The sequence below is a fragment of the Aulonocara stuartgranti genome (assembly GCF_965226115.1).
Source record: "Aulonocara stuartgranti genome assembly, chromosome: 6".
Taxonomy (NCBI): Eukaryota; Metazoa; Chordata; class Actinopteri; order Cichliformes; family Cichlidae; genus Aulonocara; species Aulonocara stuartgranti.
Genome location: NC_138944.1, coordinates 23,697,985 through 23,720,174, shown reverse-complemented (window position 1 = coordinate 23,720,174; position 22,190 = coordinate 23,697,985). Strand labels below are relative to the sequence as shown.

At 41.9% G+C, this 22,190-nt stretch overlaps 1 protein-coding gene across 1 annotated transcript; it reads left to right on the top strand.

Annotated features, from left to right (window-relative positions):
- The first annotated feature begins 1,403 nt into the window (after positions 1-1,403).
- On the top strand, positions 1,404-21,213 carry pdcd4a (programmed cell death 4a). The gene is made up of 11 exons (XM_082538004.1): positions 1,404-1,910; positions 6,887-7,189; positions 10,129-10,226; positions 12,562-12,675; positions 13,008-13,229; positions 13,565-13,662; positions 13,753-13,867; positions 17,241-17,348; positions 18,906-19,016; positions 19,099-19,238; positions 20,032-21,213. The coding sequence occupies exons 1-11, from the start codon at positions 1,874-1,876 to the stop codon at positions 20,081-20,083; spliced, it is 1,398 nt and encodes a 465-aa protein (XP_082394130.1). The 5' UTR covers positions 1,404-1,873; the 3' UTR covers positions 20,084-21,213.
- The last annotated feature ends 977 nt before the right edge of the window (positions 21,214-22,190 follow it).

Sequence of the window (22,190 nt, the reverse complement as noted above, 5' to 3'; positions counted from 1 at the left end):
GCTCAAATCTGCTGTCACAATCTATAGTCATACATTCCTAAGTTAATATGCATTTAATAAAATGCCTACAGCATCAAGTGAAGAAAACATGGATAAACTGGTTCATCGATGGCATGATGGTATCAGTGTGTACCACCCACATTCAACGACACGTGGAGGTGGACCCACTATCACCGTGGGGGGAAAGAAAATGAAGAAAATGTGCACCGTGATCCAACATTTGGCTAAGCCAGTGAGTAAACAGGCAGGCCATTACAGTGAAAGAATAGTGTGACAGTGACAAATACTACGGGCCCATGTGATCAAACATACTTTAACGCCACCTAGCGGTGAGATTTCAGATGACATAAAAAGGTGTTTAAATGTGGATTATCACGTTTTATCTATTTATAGCAAGTTGATCAATGTACAGTAAGGAGTCACAGAGCAACTTGCATGTAATCAGATACAGACCAGGGCTGCATAAAGCCTCAAAATCAACAAATATAAATAAAAGTATTAATTGTAACACTAGTAAAATTCACAAGGATTGTAACAGTAGAAGCAAAAGAAGCTAGAACAAGGCTGATCCAAATATCTGCACCACTAACATCTGTTCTCCAATCATTCAGTGGCCCCTGCAGTAATGTGACTGAAGAGTCTGCATTTCAAAGAAAACTACTTTAGGTACTCATATCAGGGACAAACAGGCACTGTGCGATGGACGGTTTCTTTAAAATCTTTATTGGTCTTAAATAATTAAATATATGTGTAACAACAAAAAGATGAGTAAGCCTATATATAAAAGGATATAGCGCATCAAAAGGCAAGTAAACACACACAAACTACCCCATAGCCCTACTTTAAAAGTATAATAATTAAAACAAAACCGATCATTCATGCATAAAAAAAACCCTGACGTAACCTCTCTAACCATTCTGATGAAACTCTGCTGGGCGGTAATCCTGTTGAATAGAAGTGGGCGGAACAATACAAATATGTTAGTATCGATACCAACACTGGAATTTCAGAGCTACCAGCGTAGTAGGATTGTTACTTTGTTTCTATCCTCTGAGTTCAGCATGTGGTCCACTGATCTGTGTTAAACAAATTATTTTTTGGAAATCAAAAATACACAAAAAAAGAAAGGCAGAAAGGTGAGTTCTTGCTGTCTTAACAAATTATTGTGGAAAGTAAAAGTCGTAGTGATTTAGTTGTCATTAAAATGTGTGAATTTTCAGAGTGACACTGCTCTCACGCTGCCTTTACGGGTTAAAAATATCGCTATCAGCAGTTCTGGCCCTGTATTTACTTGGTATCGGATCGATATCAAAAAACAGCACTGTTTGGGTATTTTCCGTTGGAGACGTGCAGACGTTTGCTGCTCTGTGATTGGTCGCTAGGGATTAGCACCCACCCCCTGCGCTGACCACTCCCCGTCCGCGTTTTCGACACGTGACTCCTCTCGCGTCGCTCCTGCAAAGTTAAAAACAGACTTTGTTTATCTTCCAGGCTGTTTGATGAAATGCTCTTCAACTAGTTCACCCGCTTCCTTCCCCCCACAGCGTGATTGTTTTTTTTTAACTTTACACCCCAGCTGTGCACGCGGACAAGAGGACTGAACTCCTCCATCTCGCGCCTTCACTCATTTTTACTCATCTTTTTTTTACTCCTCTCTAAGCTAAGCACGAAAAAGACACTCCAGCGTCTCTCTTGCCCGTAAAACTCGCAGTAAACGAGGCTGCTGTGCAGAGGTTTGACCTGCAGGACTGTTATTTATTTATTTTTATTATTTTATTTTAGTGGGGGCCCTCTTGCAGCTAACGGCAGCTCGACGGGAGGAGGAGTGCACCGCCAGGGGTTTTTAATCGAGCATTTGAAGAGAGAGAGCGCCATGGCGACCGACATGGACACCGCTCCTCAGGCCGACGGTGAGTGGGTCCAACCTCGATGCGAAGCCTTGGAGAAGCAACCACACAGATAGGGCCTCCTCGCTCGATCCATTGTCCCTCCTCGCATGGGACTGTCTGCAACGCCAGCCATGCTCCCACTACCATGTGCTCCGTTTAAAAAACCAGACACGCACACACAGGGAGGCGGTGGTGGGTGCAAAAGATTACAAATAAATCTGTGCACTGTAGCGCAGATTTGCGTTTTCGACTCGCACCAAACCCCATTTGTATTTTTACTGTTTTTTTTTCTTTTGTAAGCTTGCTGTTGGTCTGCTTTTACATTTAACCCTTTCGCGCTTTTGATTGGACGAGATCGTGCTTACTTCCGCTTTTGCGAGTCGTCGTTGAGACTTTTTCTTATAGTCCATCTTCGATGCCAAGGAAGCGCGCACACACAAAAACGAACAAAGAAAGGAGTTTGTGTTTAAGCTGACAGACACGATTCCTCCGTCTGTGCGTGCGCGTGGCACCATGTCACCCTGCGTGTTTTAAAAGCTGTGCAGGTGGCATTAAACCTCAATATCCTGCACCAAGTCATATGTTGAGATCCGGGTTTGCGGAAGATATCACCGTGTTTGATCATAGATATAAACGAAACCGAGGTTGCTTGTTTGTTTTTTGCGTTCTTGGGTTATATGAGCGATGGTTTTGATGATCATTGCGCTCTATTTGTTGTTGTTGTTGTTGTTGTTGTTGTTGTTGTTGTTATTGTTGTTTTATGGTAACATGACCCACATGGTTTCGACGGTGATGTGGAAATGTACAGCCCACTCCAGAATACGAGCCAACAGCGAAACCTTACATAAGCTCTGCGTTGCAGTGCATTTAAGTGTTACATAAGAAATGCATTATTAGCGCCAAGGTTGTATGGATCACACTTACCATAATCTTCCATTGGTTGGTTTGCCTGAAAACGCCCTGCAGCTGCCTGTCCCAAGGTTGTCTGTGCAGACTGTATGTGTGTGTGTGTGTGTGTGTGTGTGTATATGTATATACATATATGTATGTATATGTGACACCCCACATGGTGCATTATTGGTATGTCATAGTAGTGAGAGCATGTGTGCACGGATGGGTATTTCTGCATTAACTTCCTTGAAGGTCAAGCCTCATTGATGAGGTTGCGACAGACACCGTCAAAGAGTCTATTGTCTGGCTTGGAAAACAAGAAGAACGGCTCCTCGTTAGGTCGTGGATCAGTCTGAGCTCACACAGCAGTGGGTGTAAAGTCGTATTAATCCGCCCAGATGATCAGACCTTTAGGCCGTTTCTGTCAGTTCTGCAACAAGGTGCTGCTGTTAGGTGTTAATTAAGGTGTAATAAGATGAGTTATTAGTGGCTGAAGTGATGGCTTTGCACTGCCAGAACATCCCATCTACTGGGTTTAAATGGGAACTTCTGCAACAGAACAAGCCTCTCCTCACTTTCAAAACTGTGTCAAGTGCAAAAGTATTTGACCCTGGAAATAGTTTTGGAGCTTCTTGCAGCTTTTATTCTTATTACACCAACACAATCGACTAATGGCAGCGCAGCGTTTGCATTTATCCTCCTCTTTATGGTCATTTGGCACGGATTTAAAAGGGCTTCTATAAAAAAACTTGGTCTAAAAATTAGACACTGCCCCTGTGAGCAGGATGTTTCCCCACAATGTGGGAGCAGGTCTGTGATCTCTTCAGAGAGAGAGCATGTGTATATATGTGCATTAAGGGCATCGTGGCCATAAACATCACGTTGGACCTCTTTGTGGCTGCTCTTCTTTTGTTACCTCTTCACATTTGTGAAAAACATGTTTGCACACACCATCAGGCCCTTTAGTTCGTAAGCTGAGCAAACCGCCCGTGCTTGACAACACACGAGTGATTGGCTGATGATAACAAAACGAGCCATCAGCCTCTCGACTGTTTATCAGAGTAGCTCTAATCTTTTGTGAGCACTTTATCATTGTCGTTGTTGTTCTGCAACCAGCAAACGTTTCCAACATAAAAAAAAACAAGGACCGAGCACTTTCTTTTTTTTTTTTTTTTTCCTGTCTTTTTTTTTGTTGTTGCACGTGTGGCCTGCTTGTGAGCCCGCTGCAGTTGTATATTTAAGCACAAATCACCATCCAAGTTTAGGCTAAGTGCCTGGCACATGTTTTTAAGGAAAAATTCTGTCGGAGTTTCTTTTCATTAAACTGAAATGACAGTTAAACCTCAAAGACATCCACACCCTACCCCCTCTTTTATCATGGTGCAGATGCTTATTTGGCCCCAAAGGACATCCCACTCACATTTGCTTGAGTTAATGTAGAAAGATGTCTATATATTTACAGCTACTCTTGATTTTAACCCTCTGAAACTGAGATTAGTAGTTTGTGCCGTACATATTTACCTTTTGTGAAGCCCTTGTATGTGCAGACTACACCTGAGTGTGAGTATTTGTTAGAGGGTAGGGTGTGTCAGCTGAAGCTTTCTTTGAGAGTGAACATGTTAAATATATCCGTCATCTACACATCAATGGCTTTGACTACGTCATAAGACGTGCAGACTTTGTGCTTTGACTAAAAAGAACTTGCTGTACTTGCATACATCTAACTTTATACTTGGGCAGCACATGTACTATATTTACAGCTTTGATAAACTAGGTGCGTCCCTTTGGAGTAATGTGAAAACTCTGCTCCACTGACCTTCTTCTCATTCATGCACGCCTCGGTCGTGCAGATACTTAAAGCTGAACTGGGCCGATCATGTTCTCTGCCAGCGACTAGCTCCCATATGTCATGCAGGGCAGAGGTCCTGCGCTGGCCTGCGTCTGCCTATATCTGTATGTGTGTTAAGTGGGTGGGAGGGGGAGGTTTCCATTGGGTGCTCTAGTAGGTGTGCAGTGTTAGTGTTAAAGGCTAGAGTGCGATTTGTTGTTGCAGTTTTACAGGACTGCGACGGTGACACTCAGGCCTGTTTTAAGAAGACAGCCATGTGGTCTTTGTAGAGTCTAAAAGTTAGCAGGCTTGGTTGGATTTGCTTACATTTTCTTATGCAACTCTTGTCTTTGCAAACTGCTTTTTTTTTTTTTTTTTTCCTCCGTGCCTTCTCATTTTTCTGCTCCTTTCCAGTTGGTCAGTTGTGTGTTTGGCACTTTGCCATTGGGTAGTTCCTAATTTACTGCCCGGACAGGCCCTTGTGGCCTGTGCTGAGGAGGGAGGAGGAGGAACCAAAGGAGGAGGAGGTGACACGTGGTCGGTTGTTTACAGGTTTTGGAAGGCCAGGGTGTGGTGCTACTTTTACTTCAACAGGTTAAATCAGGATGGTTCCTCCTTCCTTTTCTTTGTTATTAACTTTACTGTGAACTCTGCAGATGTGTTGTTTTGTTGTAATGTCATTTAAAAAGAAAAAAGAAAAGCAGGAAACCACAAGTTACAGTTGGTTCTCCTTTTTTTTGGATACTTATCTGTTGCTGGGACGCCCTGTGTGTGTTTTCAGCTTGTCCTTATAACCTGTATGGCTATAACTCCACAAACTTCCTTTTGGAGCCATGCATTAGGGTGCTGAGTATGAATTTCACCCTCAGGCATTCCTCCTGCTGCTTTCCCTCACTCCTACAGTGCTGTCATGTGATCATTCATGGACCCAGCCATGCCATATGTAGTCAAGTCTACTCTAGCTGCGCCCCACAGACCGCGAGAACATAGAGGAGTTAAAAAAAACAAAAAAAAAAAACTGGCGTCAGCATTTCTACAGCATGTGCTCTCCTTTGCTCGCTCCCTCCTCCCTCCATGCCTGCATCACAGCTCCAGTCACACTTGTTGGTTTGTTGTTTGTTTCACCACGCTTGCAAGAAGCTAACTTTCGGTTAATTTATGTTCCCTTTTTTTTCTCCATACACCCATAGAAGCGTATTAAAATACCGACTCAATCCACCTTATGTCTTCTGATATTGCTGGTGAGTGTCAAAAAGCTATGCATGCGAGTGAGTTTGCACTGCAGACTTCCTGAATAATGTTTTGCCTGTTATGTGACCTTTGGTTTGCTGTGCAAAACACTGCCCTGACACACACAGGTGGACAGAAAGCCAGTGTATTAGTTGAAGGGTGCACTTGATTGTTTGCAAATGCAAGAAAAATTAAGACTGGAAGTTGGCCCGTAAACCTTCGGTATGAACTATTTTGCTATAGTCGTGCAGCTGTTCTTATGCAGAAAAAGTCACAAAGCGAGACTTCTTGCACAACACCGATAGGTTAAATGTTGCCATGTCGTCTTGCCAGAGTGAGTCTTGGCTTTGTAAACATCCACGGGAAATACAGTCACCATTAACTGTTCAGGCTTGCAGCTAAACTTGGCTTTAGTAACAGAGCTGTACCTTTTTAAACTCACTTTTTAAATTGTATTTATTTTTTTGTGTTTTACTCAGACAAGAGCAGTTTTTATGAAAGTTGCTTACCTCAGAAATCAGTCCGCTGCTGTAGGTGATTTGAGTCGTCTGTGTTATTGTTCAGAAAACTAGTGCTGGATTATTTTTAGACTCGTGTGTTGTTACTAAATAGTAGTTTAATGTTTACCTTTTACTGTGGCTTCCGTTCTTGTCAGTGTGTCCTTTGTTTTTCTTTTTTTGCAGTCGTCACAAAGGGCAAAACTGGGAACACTTGAGAGTGTTGATGTTTTTTAAAGTCGCTCAAATAATATTTAAAGTTTTCCACTGTGAAAAACTATTTTTAAAGGCGACGTTGGTAGATGATCCATCTACCAATCAGAAAACTCCCTTTGAACAGGAAGAAACCTCCAGCAGAACCAGCCTCAGGGAAGGGCAGCCATCTGCAGCGACCGGTTGGGGTTAGGGGATGGAGACAGGACAAAGACGTGCTATAAAAAACTTTATATTTATTGTCTGTATACTTGTGGCCATTCTGTGTACTTTTATAAGGTTGTTTGTCACAGTGTAGACCAGTTCATTAACGAACAAATCCACTCCTCTCACTGCAGGGAGGTTTGCTCCTGGTGGCACCGTGGCGGAGGCTAACCATCCGTACAGCGACGACGACGACTCGCTAAATGAGGCCGAGGTGAACGGCAACTGGACGCCCCAGGAAAAGGCGCTCCACGAGGCTCGTCTGAAAGCTAAAGCCAAGCGTCGCCTGCGCAAATCCTCGTCTCGCAACTCCACCAGCGAGTCTTTCTCGGAGTCGGGAGAAGTGGCGGGTGGTGACCCGCACAGCCCGAAAGGCAAAGTCAACACCAATGACCGGAAATCCAGGACGGGCAAAGGCAGAGGCCTGCCAAAAAAAGGTATAATTTGCAGTCCGCTGCAATTTTCAGCCCTTTTTTCCATTAGTTTCTACTTGGATCGGCTCAACGCGACTCAAGGGGCTGTTATAGCAACACAACAGAACGTCCAGTGACATCATTTGTTTGCAACACGAACGCTACAACAAAGGCAAGGCAAGGCAAGTTTATTTGTATAGCACAATTCAACAACAAGGTGATTCAAAGTGCTTTACAGAGACATTAAAAACAAGAACAAATAAAAAGCATGATTTAAAATTGAATAAAACAAGCAAATAAACTAACTAACTAATTAACAAACAAACAAACAAACAACAGTATATAAAATCAAAACAGATAAAATCAGAACAGTAGATAAAATCAGTAGTTAAATGTAAGTTTTGAAATTTAAGCTTAAAGTGTGGATTTGGTGCTTTATTCAAATGCAGCTGAGAACAGGTGAGTCTTCAACCTGGATTTAAATAAACTGAGTGTTTCAGCTGATCTGAGGCTTTCTGGGAGTTTGTTCCAGATATAAGGAGCATAAAAGCTGAATGCAGCTTCTCCGTGTCTGGTTCTGACTCTGGGAACTGATAGAAGACCGGATCCAGATGACCTGAGGGATCTGGATGGTTCATACTGGGTCAGGAGGTCACTGATGTATTTTGGTCCTAAACCATTCAGAGCTTTATAGGCCAGCATCAGAACTTTAAAGTCTATCCTCTGACGGACAGGCAGCCAGTGTAAAGACCTCAGAGCTGGACTGATGTGGTCCACTTTTTTGGTCTTAGTGAGGACTCGAGCAGCAGAGTTCTGAATGAGCTGTAGTTGTCTGACTGATTTTTTAGGTAGACCTGTAAAGATGCTGTTACAGTAATCAAGCCTACTAAAGATGAATGCATGGACTAGTCTTTCCAGGTCCTGTTGAGACATCAGATCTTTTATCCTTGAAATATTCTTGAGGTGATAGTAAGCTGACTTTGTTATTGTCTTAATGTGTTTTTCTAAGTTTAGGTCTGCATCCATCACTACACCCAAATTTCTCGCCTGGTTTGTGGTTTTTAGATGTATAGATTGAAGTTCTCTGGTGACCTGTAATCGTTTTTCTTTGGCGCCAAAGACTATTACCTCAGTTTTGTTTTTGTTTAGCTGGAGAAAATTGTGGCACAACCAGTCATTGATTTCCTCAATGCATTTACCAAGAGCCTGTACAGGGCCTCGGTCTCCTGGTGACATTGTGATATATATTTGTGTGTCATCTGCATAGCTGTGATAGTTTATTTTGTTGTTGTTTATAATCTGTGCCAGTGGGAGCATGTAAATGTTAAACAGAAGGGGTCCCAAGATGGAACCTTGGGGAACTCCACATGTGATACTTGTCTGCTCAGATGTGAAGTTACCTATTGATACAAAGTATTTCCTGTTTTCTACGTATGTTTTGAACCAGTTTAGTACAGTTCCTGAAAGACCTGTCCAGTTCTCCAGTCGTTTGAGTAATATGTTGTGGTCAACTGTATCAAATGCTGCACTGAGATCCAGTAAAACTAAGACTGACATTTTTCCACTGTCTGTATTCAGACATATGTCATTGAACACTTTGGTCAGAGCGGTTTCAGTGCTGTGGTTCTGTCTAAAACCTGACTGGAAGGCATCGTAGCAATTATTCTGTTTTAAGAAGTAACTGAGCTGTTGAGAAACTACTTTTTCAATGATCTTACTTAAAAACGGGAGATTTGAGATCGGCCTGTAGTTGTTCATTTGTGTCTTGTCAAGATTGTCCTTTTTCAGTATAGGTTTGATTACAGCAGTTTTTAGTGGTTCTGGAAACACACCTGATAATAAAGAAAAGTTGACGATCTGTAACAGGTCTGACTCTAAAGTCTTTGAGACCTTTTTGAAAAAACTTGTTGGCAGGACATCTAAACAGCAGGAGGAGGAGTTCAGTTGACCTAAGATGTCCTCCAGGTCTTTGCTGTTAATAGGTTGAAACTGTTTCATGGTGTTTAAACAGTTTTTTGGTGGACACAGTACATATTCTGGATCTGCTGTTGATGTACCAATTGCTTGTCTAATTTTTTGGATTTTTTCTGTGAAGAATTTGGCAAAGTCATTGCAGGCCATGGTCGAATGAAGTTCAGCTGCCACTGGCACAGGAGGGTTTGTTAGCCTGTCAACTGTAGAAAATAAGACCCGAGCATTATGGTTGTTTTTAGTGATGATGTCAGAGAAGTAGGACCTCCTTGCATTCCTCAGTTGTAAATTATAATTGTGAAGTTTCTCTTTATAGATGTCATAATGAACCTGGAGGTTTGTTTTTCTCCATCTGCGCTCAGCTTTCCTACACTCTCTTTTTTCATTTTTCACCAGTGTGGAGTTTCTCCATGGAGACTTTTTCCTTCCAGAGATAACCTTCACCTTAATGGGAGCAATAGTGTCCATTACATTTAACATGTTAGCATTGAAGCTATTGACGAGCTCATTGTCAAAGGCGGACATTGAGGCGATTGCATACCTGCTCCTCACTCTGTGGCATTTTGTCAGACTCGAGGACCACAGTGTTGTTTCTGTGCAGCCAGTTCCCCTCGATGCTCTGTTTCAAAAATGACATCACTTTTTCAGATCGCCTCGAATTGTTTGGAATCCCACCCGAGTACGTACTTAAAAACTACTCGGTACCAGGTGAAACCCTAAAAACCACGTTGAGTCGTGCCGAGTAGATACTGATGGAAAAGGGTTATTAGCGATGTACCTTCTTTCTGAATCTGTCCAAAACTGCATTGCTGCATCTGGTGCTTTCACCGCTCTAATTGATTTGGTACCTTTTGAATAGTGTGTAGCCGTCACCTACTCAATGCAATGCAAGCATATGGCATTATAGTAGCAGTGCAGTTACGTTTGAAGCAATGCATCCTGAGCATCATGACTTATACTGCTGACTGTTAATGCTGACTCTTCGTGTTCAGGTGGGGCAGGTGGTAAAGGAGTTTGGGGAGCTGCTGGGATGGTTTACGAAGATGAGGAGCCCGACATACACGACCCCAACTATGATGAATCTTATCAGGTGAGGCCGCTGGGGGGTTTGTCTTTTAACACTTCAGATTATCTGCAAGCAGGTTTGTTTTATATCTGTAAGTCCTTTGCTTTCAAATGCTGGCATCCAGCAGTCAGGGGGCTTTTGTTTGTGTTTTTTTTCCTTCCAGCAGTCAGTGCATTGGATGGCACCCTTTATCTCTTTATGTCCACGTTCTGATTCTGAACTGCTGATGAGATGCATTGTAATCCATCTCCCATGCTACGCAGAAACACCGGAAATGTTGACAGTAGGATTTCCTGGGAAATACAAGACTGTTTTCATATCAAAAATCTTAACAAGCTTTGTTTGAAACCCGTTAAAAAAATTGGTCTGCTAGCATGTTTCTTAAATCCAGATGGCTCCGTCCCATTGCAGTCAACACTATTTGCAATCTTTAACCCCGTTATCATCCATGTGACGCCAAAGGCCGAGTTTGTTTGTCTCTTGCTGCACTTGCGACTGAATGCAGGCTGGGAACGGCGCTCCTGTCTGTAAAATGCTGATAACTGTTTGGAAATGGCTCAGAAAAGCCGGTGTGATTTCAGCCTTGACTGGAGCACGAAGGTGGCGTAAAGATGTTGACTGTTAAAAGGGAACTGGGACAGAGTGGTACAGAAAAATAGACGAGACATGTGCAGACTGTGGACTTTGAATCAGACTGCACAGATCACCTGATAAAGGAGCTGCCTAGAAATGGGAACTGTAACACGCTGGAATGCCTCTTTCCTCTTCTTTGACTAATTATTTTTAGGAGGTGGTTTTTCCTTAAAATAACTCAAATAATTAAGAGGACTTGTAGAAATGTATATGTTAGCCTGCACTGAGATTATCATTTGTGCTCCAGGTTGTTCAAAACCTCAGCTGAACGTTAGTTTACTCATATCCTTGGAATTCGTAAATACAAGTGTTGGGACAGAAGTTTAGGTTAAAGCTCACCGGTAGCCCGTTTTCAGTCAGTGTTATGTTTACACATCTTCTGTGGAGTTTTTGGTATGCCCAAAAAGGAAAAGTTTTCAATAGATGAACTGAAAGGTCAAAATGGTTGTGAGACTTTCAAAGGTAACAACTTCTGGTTTCTTTGGGGAGAAACACAAACTCAGTATGAGTCTTGCACAGCTCTCTGGGGATCTGGTGGATGTTCAGAGCTTTAATAACGGAAAGAAAAGCACCTCAAGAATGAATATGGATGCTCTCGTGAAAATTCCAGTGAAAAATATCTTATATATCACGCAGTTATACGAAATTAGCTCATACAGTACCAGTGCAAAAGCCTCGAGTCACCCCTCGTTTCTTTGTATTTTAAAAGAATTTTCTTTAAGCTACTTAACACTGAACTACGACTCATTCAAGCATAAAAAGGCCGCCTAATTCGAGGATGAACCAGTGTTGTCTACACATAACAGACAAAAAACAATTCCAGCATTTTGTTGCTACAAGTCCACACAGTGTGTTCCCATTTCTTGAGTTCAATCTATAAGAACACTAAAGTTAACAGGTTGACTGTCATAAAAAATTATTTTTGGACCAATAAGGTCATTTCCTAAGAGCTATTAGGCTTAAAACTTAAAATATCTACAGCAGATGAAAGTATCTGAAAGCCTGACACCTATGACATCAGAAATGGTCTCATTGGAAGGGTAACTCTCAAGACGCCATTCTGAAGAAGACTGAGGAATATGACATTACACAAGAAATGGGCTGAAAATCAGTTTTAAAATCAGTTTTAACAGGTCTTATGGAGTGATGAATCCAAACTTAAAACTTTTAGTTCAAATCAATGCCACTATGTACAGAGGAGGTCAGGAGAGAGGCACAACAGTGAGTGTATAAAGCCATCAGTAAAACATGGCACATTCAGTAACATCTGGAAAGCATCCAGGAGAACGGGGTTAAAAAAAAAAAAAAAAGAGGCAGCCGGCATCCAAAGAAGAGCTTTGAATGTCCTTCCAGGATCTTGGGAACTGTTCCTGAAGACTACTTAAAGAAATTACAGTGAAGCCTGTCTCAGAAGAATAAAGGTGTCCGTTTGAGTCTTAAGCTCATTAGAATTATACAAACTCTGTTATTGACTGTTTTACCCTGTACAGAATGTTTGCATGTTTCAAACCACTGCACCTATTTTCCTAGCAAAGTATAAAGAAATGAGGGGTGGCTCAAGACTTTTGCACAGTACTGTAAGTTGAACTGTGTATTTTAGAATTGTTGAAAATACTTCATATAATCCTGAAACAAAGCTGATGAGAAATTCAACAATGAACGTGCATCCGCTCTGCTGTGCGTGCTTGTTTCTGACTGACGCCGCGTGTGTGTATTTTTTACACAGGGGGACACGGTCTACGAGACGGTCGTGCCCGAGATAGACGAGAAGGAACTTGAGAAAATGGTGAACCCGATTGTACAGGAGTACTTTGAGCACGGGGACACAAAAGAGGTTCAGGTAAGTAATTATAATAAAGCTTTTGAAGTCTGTGCATGCTGACCAAGAGTGAGCAGGTTTAAAGAACAAAGCTGGATGACTGAAGTAATGTGGAGCTTTTAACAACAGGTGTATTGGGCTGTGCTCACCCTATGCACGGGTGCCAAGCACACGAAAGCACTCCCTCTCTCAGTGGCCTGCACTCGCACTGTGCTTTGATTGTCTGGGCCTGATTAGGCTTCGGTTTGTGTCTCTCGCTTCTGAAAAGCATAATGTGTTTGTGTTTTGGGGTCATTTTTAAAAATGCTTAAACTGTAAAAACTAAATGCAGTTCTCCCTCCAAACCCTATCAGATGCTGTTGAAGGAGCTCAATTTGGGCCAGCACAAGTACGAGTTCTCCTCTCTGGCTGTGTCCCTGTCCCTTGAAGGCAAGGCGAGCCACAGAGAACTGACCTCCCGCCTGCTGTCTGATCTGTCGGGGAAGATGCTGTCGCAAAGTGAGATGGGGCGAGCTTTCGACAAGATGCTTAAAGAGCTCCCGGACCTCATCCTGGACACACCGGATGCCCCGCAGGTAGAGCTGATGCATGATGGGAAGAAACACTCACAGATATGCTACCAAATATAACTGTGTGCTTCAGAGGGTGGAGAGGGTTCAACCGTGGTTAAGTGTAAACCCCTTTTTATCCCAAAGGTGCACACAAATCCTCTTCAAATATTACACATGCTCTTTGTATCTTTCTTCTATTACGAGGCAGCAAAATGTTGCATACTAGATCGCCACCTTCAGCAGTGCAGAGGCCTAATACATTTAAGAGCTAAAACTAAATAATAAAACAAATGTTAGTCGGGTATGTTTGTTATGTGGCTTCACTTGGTTCGCTTAATCTTTCCTCCTGTTCCTTGCAGATGTTAGGCCAGTTTATAGCCAGAGCCATCGCAGACCACGTCCTCCCCATGTCATTCCTGGACTGCTACAAGGGCAAAGTGGACTGTGAGCATGCCAGGTGAAAGCTGCAGTTCAACGCGTTGTAAGAAAGGCTGTATTGTGCCCCTGCCACCCTTCCCCTCCACCTAACTGTGATCCTTTTCTTTAGAGTGGCTTTAGACCGCGCTGCTGTGCTGCTGTCCATGAAGAGGGAGATGGTTCGCCTGGACAACGTGTGGGGTGTTGGTGGAGGTCTGAGACCTGTCAAACATCTCATCAAAGAGGTAAGCCTCACCCCGTTCAGAAACTGATAAGTCACTCGCTTGTGATATCATAGTGAATCCCTCACATCGGAGTTCCAAGTGTGTATTACATTATGTAATGTAAACAGGGCGAAAACGGTGCATGCTGGGTAGAGCGCCACAGTCTAGCTGCTGTGTCAGCAAAGATTTTTTTTCCCCCCTGAGAAGTGAGAATTTAAAAAAGAAAAAAAAAAGGCATGGGAGGGGCAGACATAAACAAACACACTCTCACAGTAGAGTCTCTTTCTGCCAAATCAATACAATAAACAGTGTGTGAGAATATAAACAGGATTTAATTTAAATCACCTTATAAGCATCAACATATGCATAGATTTAAAAAACCCAGTGTGTCCTGCAATAACATGATAAATAAATGATTAAAATTAAGACAGTCTCAATCGATTCCTCTCCTTGTGTCTTGATCCCTCCCTCTAAAGGTGTGAGGAGGCGAGGGAAAGACACAAGGAGACAGGATTTGACACAACAAGCCTTCTCTCTCCTCTGCTCGTGTGATGCACATTATGAACTGAGACACGCTTTAACGTGGCGTACTGAAATTGGTTTCTAGGTCGCAGGCCGGAGGATGGAGGACAGAGGATTAGTGCAGAGTGTACCGTGCAACTTCATGTACACTTAAGTCCATATGTTTCCCTCCTTTTAAATTATGGGGTTTAAAAAAAGGACCTTGTTAATTGCTTAAAAATGGGGTATTGTTGTCACCCTGCCAGGTGGGCAGGGGCAATGGACACGTACGTTTGTAAATGCAACAACGTGAGAGCGATGCGATGTAGGAGTTTTAAAATGATACCGTAGGTTCATCTACTTAAAATCTTGGGACAAGTTTGGATCTTAGTGACCTTGACCTAAGGATCAGGGGTCAGAGGTAAAGTTTTATGAAAATCTACTGAATTTGATACATAGGATTTTGAAATTGATACCATAGCTGTGTCTGTGATCACCAGTATTTTTATGCACAATGACCTGCTTTTTTCCAGAAGCTCCAAATTAATTTAGCTGACTGATGAGCAATTTCATGGCCAGGTGAGGCCTATTCTCTTATTTAATGGCAGCTGATCCATCTGGAGAAAATCACATCAGAAGTTAATTGAAAATGTTACATTTCTGTTTTATAGCTTGGCACTTTAATTTTAAATATGAGGCTCGAGGAGATCTCACTGCGGTAGAGGCAGTGTATCATTAGGCTGAAAAACTAAAATAAAACCAGTTGGAGAGAACAAAAACTTTAGGAGTGACCAGATCAACAATCTGCTGCATTCTCAACAACACCAAAAGAAGGCAACTAAAGTGGAGGTTAATTGTTTCCATGGTTTCCGTGAGTTTCACTCAAGAACAAGAAGGGCAAATTAACACTTTGGGGGGGAATGATTTGGACTGATGATGATAAAGTGCGCTTAGAGAAGAGAAACGACTCATAATCCAAAACATACATGATGATCATCGTGGAGGCAGCATTACGGCACAGGTGCGTATGCAGCCGGCCCACTAGGGTTTATTGATGATGTGGCTGCTGATAGAAGTAGCAGGATGGACTGAAGTGGACGGGGCTATGCTCTCTGTTCAGATTCAGCTAAATTCTGCAAAACCGATTGGACGACGCTTCACAGCGCAAGTAGATAATGAGCCAAAGCCCTGCAAAAGCAACTCTAGATTTTATGGAGGCAAAGAAATGATATACTCAGGCGCCAAGTCAGTCACCTGATCTCAACCCAGTAGAGCGTGATTTTTAGTTGGTAAAGACAAAACTGAAGGCAGAAAAACCCACAAACACGCAGCGACTGAAGGCAGAGCATCTCAAGGGAGGAGACGCAGCATTTGGCTTCCAGACTTTAGGCAGTCAAATGCAGTGCAAAGGATTTTTCATCCAAATATGAAAACAGTCTTTATGTTTAAAATTGTTAGTTTGTCCAATTATGTTTAAGCCTCTGAAAATGGAGGGCTGTGTATAAAAATGGCTGTAATTGTTAGACAGTTAACACAAAACTCTTGTTAAACCCCTTGAATTAAAGTTGAAAGTCTGCACTTCAATCACAATTTACTTTTTTAAACTTATTTTTTATTGAAAATGGCTTAATAAGTAATCATAATAAGTAATCATAAGTAATCATCTGCGTGTGCTTGTGCTGATGGGCTCTGCTACTCGGTCTTTTGTTTCTCTGGTTTGTTTTTGTTTACAATCACTCTTCAGTAATCTGGGATTTTGTTGCCGTGTGAATGTGGGTGTGGACAATGTGGGAGTTCCACTTGAGGAAAACAAACCCAAACTGTAAGTTGTGCAACATTTAAAAGAGTGCGAGTGAGAGCGGTGTGTCAGCCTCGGTAGTTTTCAGACCCGTCGCTGAATTGGATCCAAAGTTGACTCAGAAGTGTTGGTCATGCTCAGTGTTTTGAGCATCTTGGATCAATCACGCGCTCTAATCGAATGACTAATCGTTCCATAAATAGGTTGAAGTAAAACCATGCTTCCTGATGTACGTGCAGATCTGCAGTGAGAGTGACATAACCAAACCTGCTATAAAAACAGAGCGGAGACTGAAAATTCAAGCAGAAGTGCAAACAAAGAAATGTTTTTCTTTCTGTCGGGAACGTTAAACATTTCATGATAGATTTTATTTCCCAGATGAAGGTTGGGTTATTCCTGGAGTAATGGCTAGATGAAAATATTTCATAGGCTTTAAATGTTGTCTGGTTAGTTGCAGATTCTGTAATTTGGCAGTAAAAAAAGAAGAAAAAAAGAAAAGGAGCAATTTGATAGCAAGCCTTCCTTGTGCAGCTCGTTCTCTCCTCTCTTCTGATCTCCTCCCACCATCATGTGCCTTGATGTGCTTCACATGTATGATTTCTGGCTCTACGTTGGATTTGAACGTTTCTTTTTGTTGTTCTTTACACTCCCTTAAATTGCTCACCTGAGCTGGTCTAAAACAATCTGTGATTGGCCAGAGTCTCCCATCATGAGTGGGTGTCTTTTAAATGAAGGTACAGGGCTCTAGTTAGCCTTTTTCCTGCTTGTGGATTTTCTGTGCATTGATGCCAGGAGACATGTTTTCATACTGGAGCTCCTAACAGAAAAAGATTTACTTACATTTCTGTATACTCTCACCGTGTTTATTGTACATAAACATGGTGAGAGTAAGCACTGGGATAATTCAGTGTAGAACACTGTATGCATGGCTCTTTACTCTTTTTATACCTACTCTGAATTAAACGTGGGTTAGTTAGTCTTGATGAGTGTTTGACCTGCAGCTCAACTGATGCGGCAGCAATGCATCAGTTCAGTCTTCTGCTGTGTTTGATAACGTTGCCACACACTGCTAACGTGGCTGTTTGTTTGTTTCAGATGAATCTTCTGCTCAAAGAGTATCTGATATCAGGAGACGTGTCGGAGGCGGAGCACTGTCTCCGGGACCTGGAAGTGCCTCATTTCCACCATGAGCTGGTCTACGAGGTATCCACAGCTTTTTATTTGTTCAAGTCAAGTGAGGTCAAACAAAGTAGAAGGTTTATTTTTTTTCTACTTGTTCTTCACACATAACAGAATAGGAATTAAAATCTGTAAACTGAGCCTTTTTTTTTTTTTTTTTAAAGTGTTTTCTGTCTCTGGTGTCGAGTCAAGTAAACTGAAGAGCAACACTGGGAAGAAAAAAAGAAACTGATCGGTGACAGTCATTTCTGCTTTCTGCCAAGGACACTGTGTGTTTGGCAGTGATTGTCTCTTATTTGCAGTACATGTATTCGCTAAGCTCACTTCAAATCAGTCAAACCAAAATGTGTCCTTGTGTAAGTATAAACAGATTACTGGTTACCAAATTTCAAACGTGCACACAGTTGACAAGCTCAATTTTGGATGGCAAGTTTTTCTGTTCCATATTAGACCGAGTGCAAACAGATGCACGCTTAGTGCACGTATGGCAGCGGTGATAATTCTGCTTCCTTGTGTGACCTTGTGGGTTCCTGCTAAGATTTGCACAATGTTATGCAGCTAATTGCAGTAGAGCCAGTTTTACTTTTCGGGCATGCAGACTTCAAAAACGGATTTTTTCACACAGTCTAAGGTCTGCAAAGGGCACAACTGAGGAGAGCACAGTCGTGGCAGTTTCACCCCCCCTTGTCCTGTCTCATGTTAGTCTAACAGTTGCCTCGGCTGTAGGCTGTAGGCTGAAACACTTTACAATGCTGTAAAATGTTCAGCTCAGAGAATGTTGATGATTACTGGCCTCGATTCTCTTACTTCGATTCATTGATCGGATGATGATACTTGGTGCGTGTTTCTCAGTATTGTGCGTCTATTTCACTTCATTTTTATTCATATGCTGTCAAATCACAACAGCAGTTTCCTAAAAGTGCTTTATATTGTTAAAAAAAGACTCTTCAACAATACAGAGAAACCCCAACAAGCAGATGAACCTGTATAAGCACGCATGTGGTGAAAGTGGGAGGAAAAAAACTCCCTTTTAAAAGGAAGCAACTTCTGGCAAGACCAGTTGGGGGTGAAGCAGGGAGACGGGTCCAAAGACACACTGTGGAAGAGAACCAGAGATTAATAATAATAAATTATGATTAAAGACAGAGTAGTGTATAAACACAGAGAGAATGAAAAGGAGAGTGGAAAAAGAAACGCCAAGTGCATCATGGGAAGCCTTCAGCAGCTTAGATCTGTTGAAGCATAACTAAGGGAGGATTCGGGGTCACCTGCTACAGCCCTAGCTGTATTCTTTATACTCTTTATCAAAAAGAAAAGATTTAAGCTTAATCTTAAAAGTAAACAGGGTGTCTGTTTCCCATTTCCAAACTGGGAGCCTATTCCTGAAAGCTGAAGGCTCTTTCTCCCGTTCTACTATTAAATATCCTGGGAGCCACAAGCAAGGTAGCAGTCTGAGAGTGAAGTGCTGTATTGAAGTGATACGGTACTGTGAGGTCTTCAAGATAAGATGGGATCTGATTATTCGAGACCTTGTATGTGAGGAGAAAGATTTTAAATTCAGTTTCTGAATTCATTTTCCAGGCTGTAGTGATGGTGCTGGAGTCTAAAGGTGACACTGCCACTAGTATGATGATGAAGCTCCTGCAGTCCTTCTGGAAAACGGGCCTCATCACTGTTGATCAGATGAACAGGGTTAGTCTCCTTTTATTTTCTACCATTTTATGCACTGTATCACTTTCGTATTACTACTTATACATTTTTTTTTCTCCTGCAGGGTTTCCAGCGCGTCTATGATGAGCTGCCTGAAATCAGCCTAGATGTGCCACATGCCCACTCTATCATGGAGACTTTTGTGGACCTGTGCTATCAGGAGTCTGTCATCACCAAACAGCTGAGGGATGCCTGTCCCTCCAGGTGAATCGGGGTTTATTGTCTAATGATTTCAGGTCCGTTCCACTGAGAGTTTCAGAAAGAATCTGGAAAATAATACATCTTGTCCCTGTTGACAATAAAGGCGTGAAGTGAAGGTGTAATTCCACATTTATCCATGCCAAAACAAAACAATCAAACATAAGTCCCTTTAAATGAGCTGGTACTTATATAGTGCTTTTCTACTCTTATTTAAGCACTCAAATTGCTCTCTCACTTCAAGCCTCATTTACACCAGCGCCCTTTTCTACTTCTAAGTGCTTTTAACTCGTAGAGTGACGTCACTCACAGTTCCAACAGCAGACTCGTGTGCTCATGCAACGTCTTCCACGTGTTAAGGATGGACTAGAACATACCTTTAAACCCGTCAAACAGCACTGGCTGTCAGTTGGAGGACAAACTACAGCTTCCAAAGAACACGTATCGCACATTTTCATGCTCTGATGTTACAGGTTGTCCACACTGGATGGGATGACCTCCTTTTCATTTTCTAAACACGGCTATTATTGCTTAAATACACATCTGTCAGTATTTTCTGGCTTCCTGATCTTGCTCCAGCTCAAGATGCAAATCTTTAAAAACGAGCCACACATACACTGTTACATTTTCAGTAAAGGCCCGGTGATTTCTTGATTGCACTGCGCTTTTTGGACAGCAGACGATTTGCTGTTGTTTTGTTCTCAGTGAGAAAATGTGAAACGTGCTATGTCTTTATCTGTGAGTCTGTGAGCTGCCTACCAACACTAAAACATTTCTCTGTCTTGACTTTCTCCACTAGAGGGCGGAAGCGTTTTGTCAGCGAAGGAGATGGAGGGATGATCAAGACCTAATCTACAGGAGGAAGAGGGGGCATCAGCAGCAGCAGGAAGAGGAGGGGGTGTCTACTGGTTCTTACACCCTGTTTCTGCTCCAGCATGTTTCCCTGAAACCAGACATGCCTGCGGTCTAATGTTTCCTTGTTCCTCTCCTGGTAATGTTTATAATGTCATCAGTTAAAACCAGCGTTTGTTGACGTTTGGTGGAAGTAAACCGAAAAGAGCGGCCTGGGTTCAGATCCCATCATCTTGTTCGTCACTGCTTTCTTTTTTTTTTTCTTTTGACCTTTTTGTGATGAATATTCTCTGAGGGTTCATGTGACACTTTTGCCTCAGTCTTTGTACCTGTTTGTCAAGAATAACACAAGTCAGAGCTACAGGGGGACAGGCTGGGTTACGTGGGAGATTAATTGCTTTTGTCTCTTGCTTAATTTCACCTGTTACCGTGTCTTTATTTTTTATTTTGTTTTCATTCACATAATGTGCTATAAATGGAAACGCGCACTCAGAGGGACAGAGCATACCGTATCCAGCGAGCACTTAGTAATTTAGCTGAGCAGAAAGGATCTAAAACTCTTCAGCTTCTGTCCTTATTTCGAGGATGCCATGTTTCGTACCTCTTGTTTAAGTTGTTCATTAATGTTTTATGAACAGTGATGACTTTTTTTTTTTTTCCTCCTCCTTGAATTTTGGGCTTTGAAGCCAAATGTTTACTTTCGTAAAGCACCAGTGAAAGCAAAAGGTGTTTTGGGCACTATTTGGGTGTTTATCTGAAACTTGCATCAGGGCAAATACACTTCAGAAGCCATTTCTGAAAATGAAGATAAATTGGGGTTAATGTGATTTCAAAATAAATAAATGAGCAATATTTTGAGCACTCTGCTTGCAGTTAACTCGTGTATTTACAGCCACGTGGTCAGCAGTTGATTCTGGACAGGGTAGCCTTCGGTGTGCAGAGACGCTCTAGACGGCGGCGTCTGGTAATTGTCTTTAATGGATTAAGTTTAATGCATGTGTAAAGACAACCTCAGCTTTTCTTGGAAAACGGTCATTGAGACTTTTTCTGCCCCTGTCTTACAGTTTTACATGTTGACCAAAGTTATAATAAATATATTTCATTCATTAAAAAAAAGTAACAAATTGAAGTTTCTGTATTTTGTCATTCATGCGAGCAGCGCAGGTGGATAAGTAAGGTTGGAAAACCAGAAATATACAGTCACGTGAAAAGGAAATGACAATCTTTTACTTAAATTACTTAAAGATGAACAATACACAACATAATGCATCTTCTAATTATTTTACAAAAACTAGTACATCCTTAATTGTGTTTATTTTTGTGGAATAAACTGATAATCAGCAATTGTGATCTGGTACATTCAGGTGAGTTTACAGGATTAAAAACATCAAAGATCACCGAAAAGCACCTGTTGCTGCCATCAGTCTGGGAAGATTTATAATGCCATTTCCAAACAATTTGAATTCATAATTCTTAAGTCTGGGGAAAAATAATTCACCAGTGGAAAACATTTAAGACAGTTACTGAGAGTAGACATTCCAGGAAATTCGCCACCAGGTCACACAAGTCTCTTTCTTAAAAAGAACATGGCAGCACCGGATAGATTTGCAAAATTTATCTGAAGAAACCACAGGACTTCTGGAACAATGTCCTTTGCACAGAGGAGATCAAAGTGGAGATGTCCTGCCATGAAGCACAGCACCACATTTGGTGAAAACCTAACACGGCAACTTGGTAGAAAAATCTCATGCCAACTGTCAAGCACGTTGGTGGGAGAGTCATGATTTGTGCTTGTTTTGCAGCCACGGCCGTGGTACCTTTCAGTCACTGTTTCAGTGTGTGAATGGGTGGATGACTGGTTGTGTAAAGCGCTTTGGGGTCCTTAGGGACTAGTAAAGCGCTATACAAATACAGGGCATTTACCATTTCAGTCACTGAGTTGATCATGAACTCCTCTGTATACCAAAATATTCTGTCCCAAAACTACAGCTTGGTTCAAATTAACTTCATGGAACAGGACAATAATGTCAAACACGGCAGCAAATCTACAACCAGCCAAGAATCCAGTCAGAGTCCAGACCTCAACCTGACTGAAAAATACTATGA

Bases quoted from the DNA above. Each gene is read 5' to 3' on its own strand.
- pdcd4a (XM_082538004.1), top strand. From the start codon at position 1,874: ATGGCGACCGACATGGACACCGCTCCTCAGGCCGACG. The intron at 1,911-6,886 runs GTGAGTGGGTCC...CTCTCACTGCAG, and splicing joins CACCGCTCCTCAGGCCGACG to GGAGGTTTGCTCCTGGTGGC. The intron at 19,017-19,098 runs GTTAGTCTCCTT...TTTCTCCTGCAG, and splicing joins CTGTTGATCAGATGAACAGG to GGTTTCCAGCGCGTCTATGA.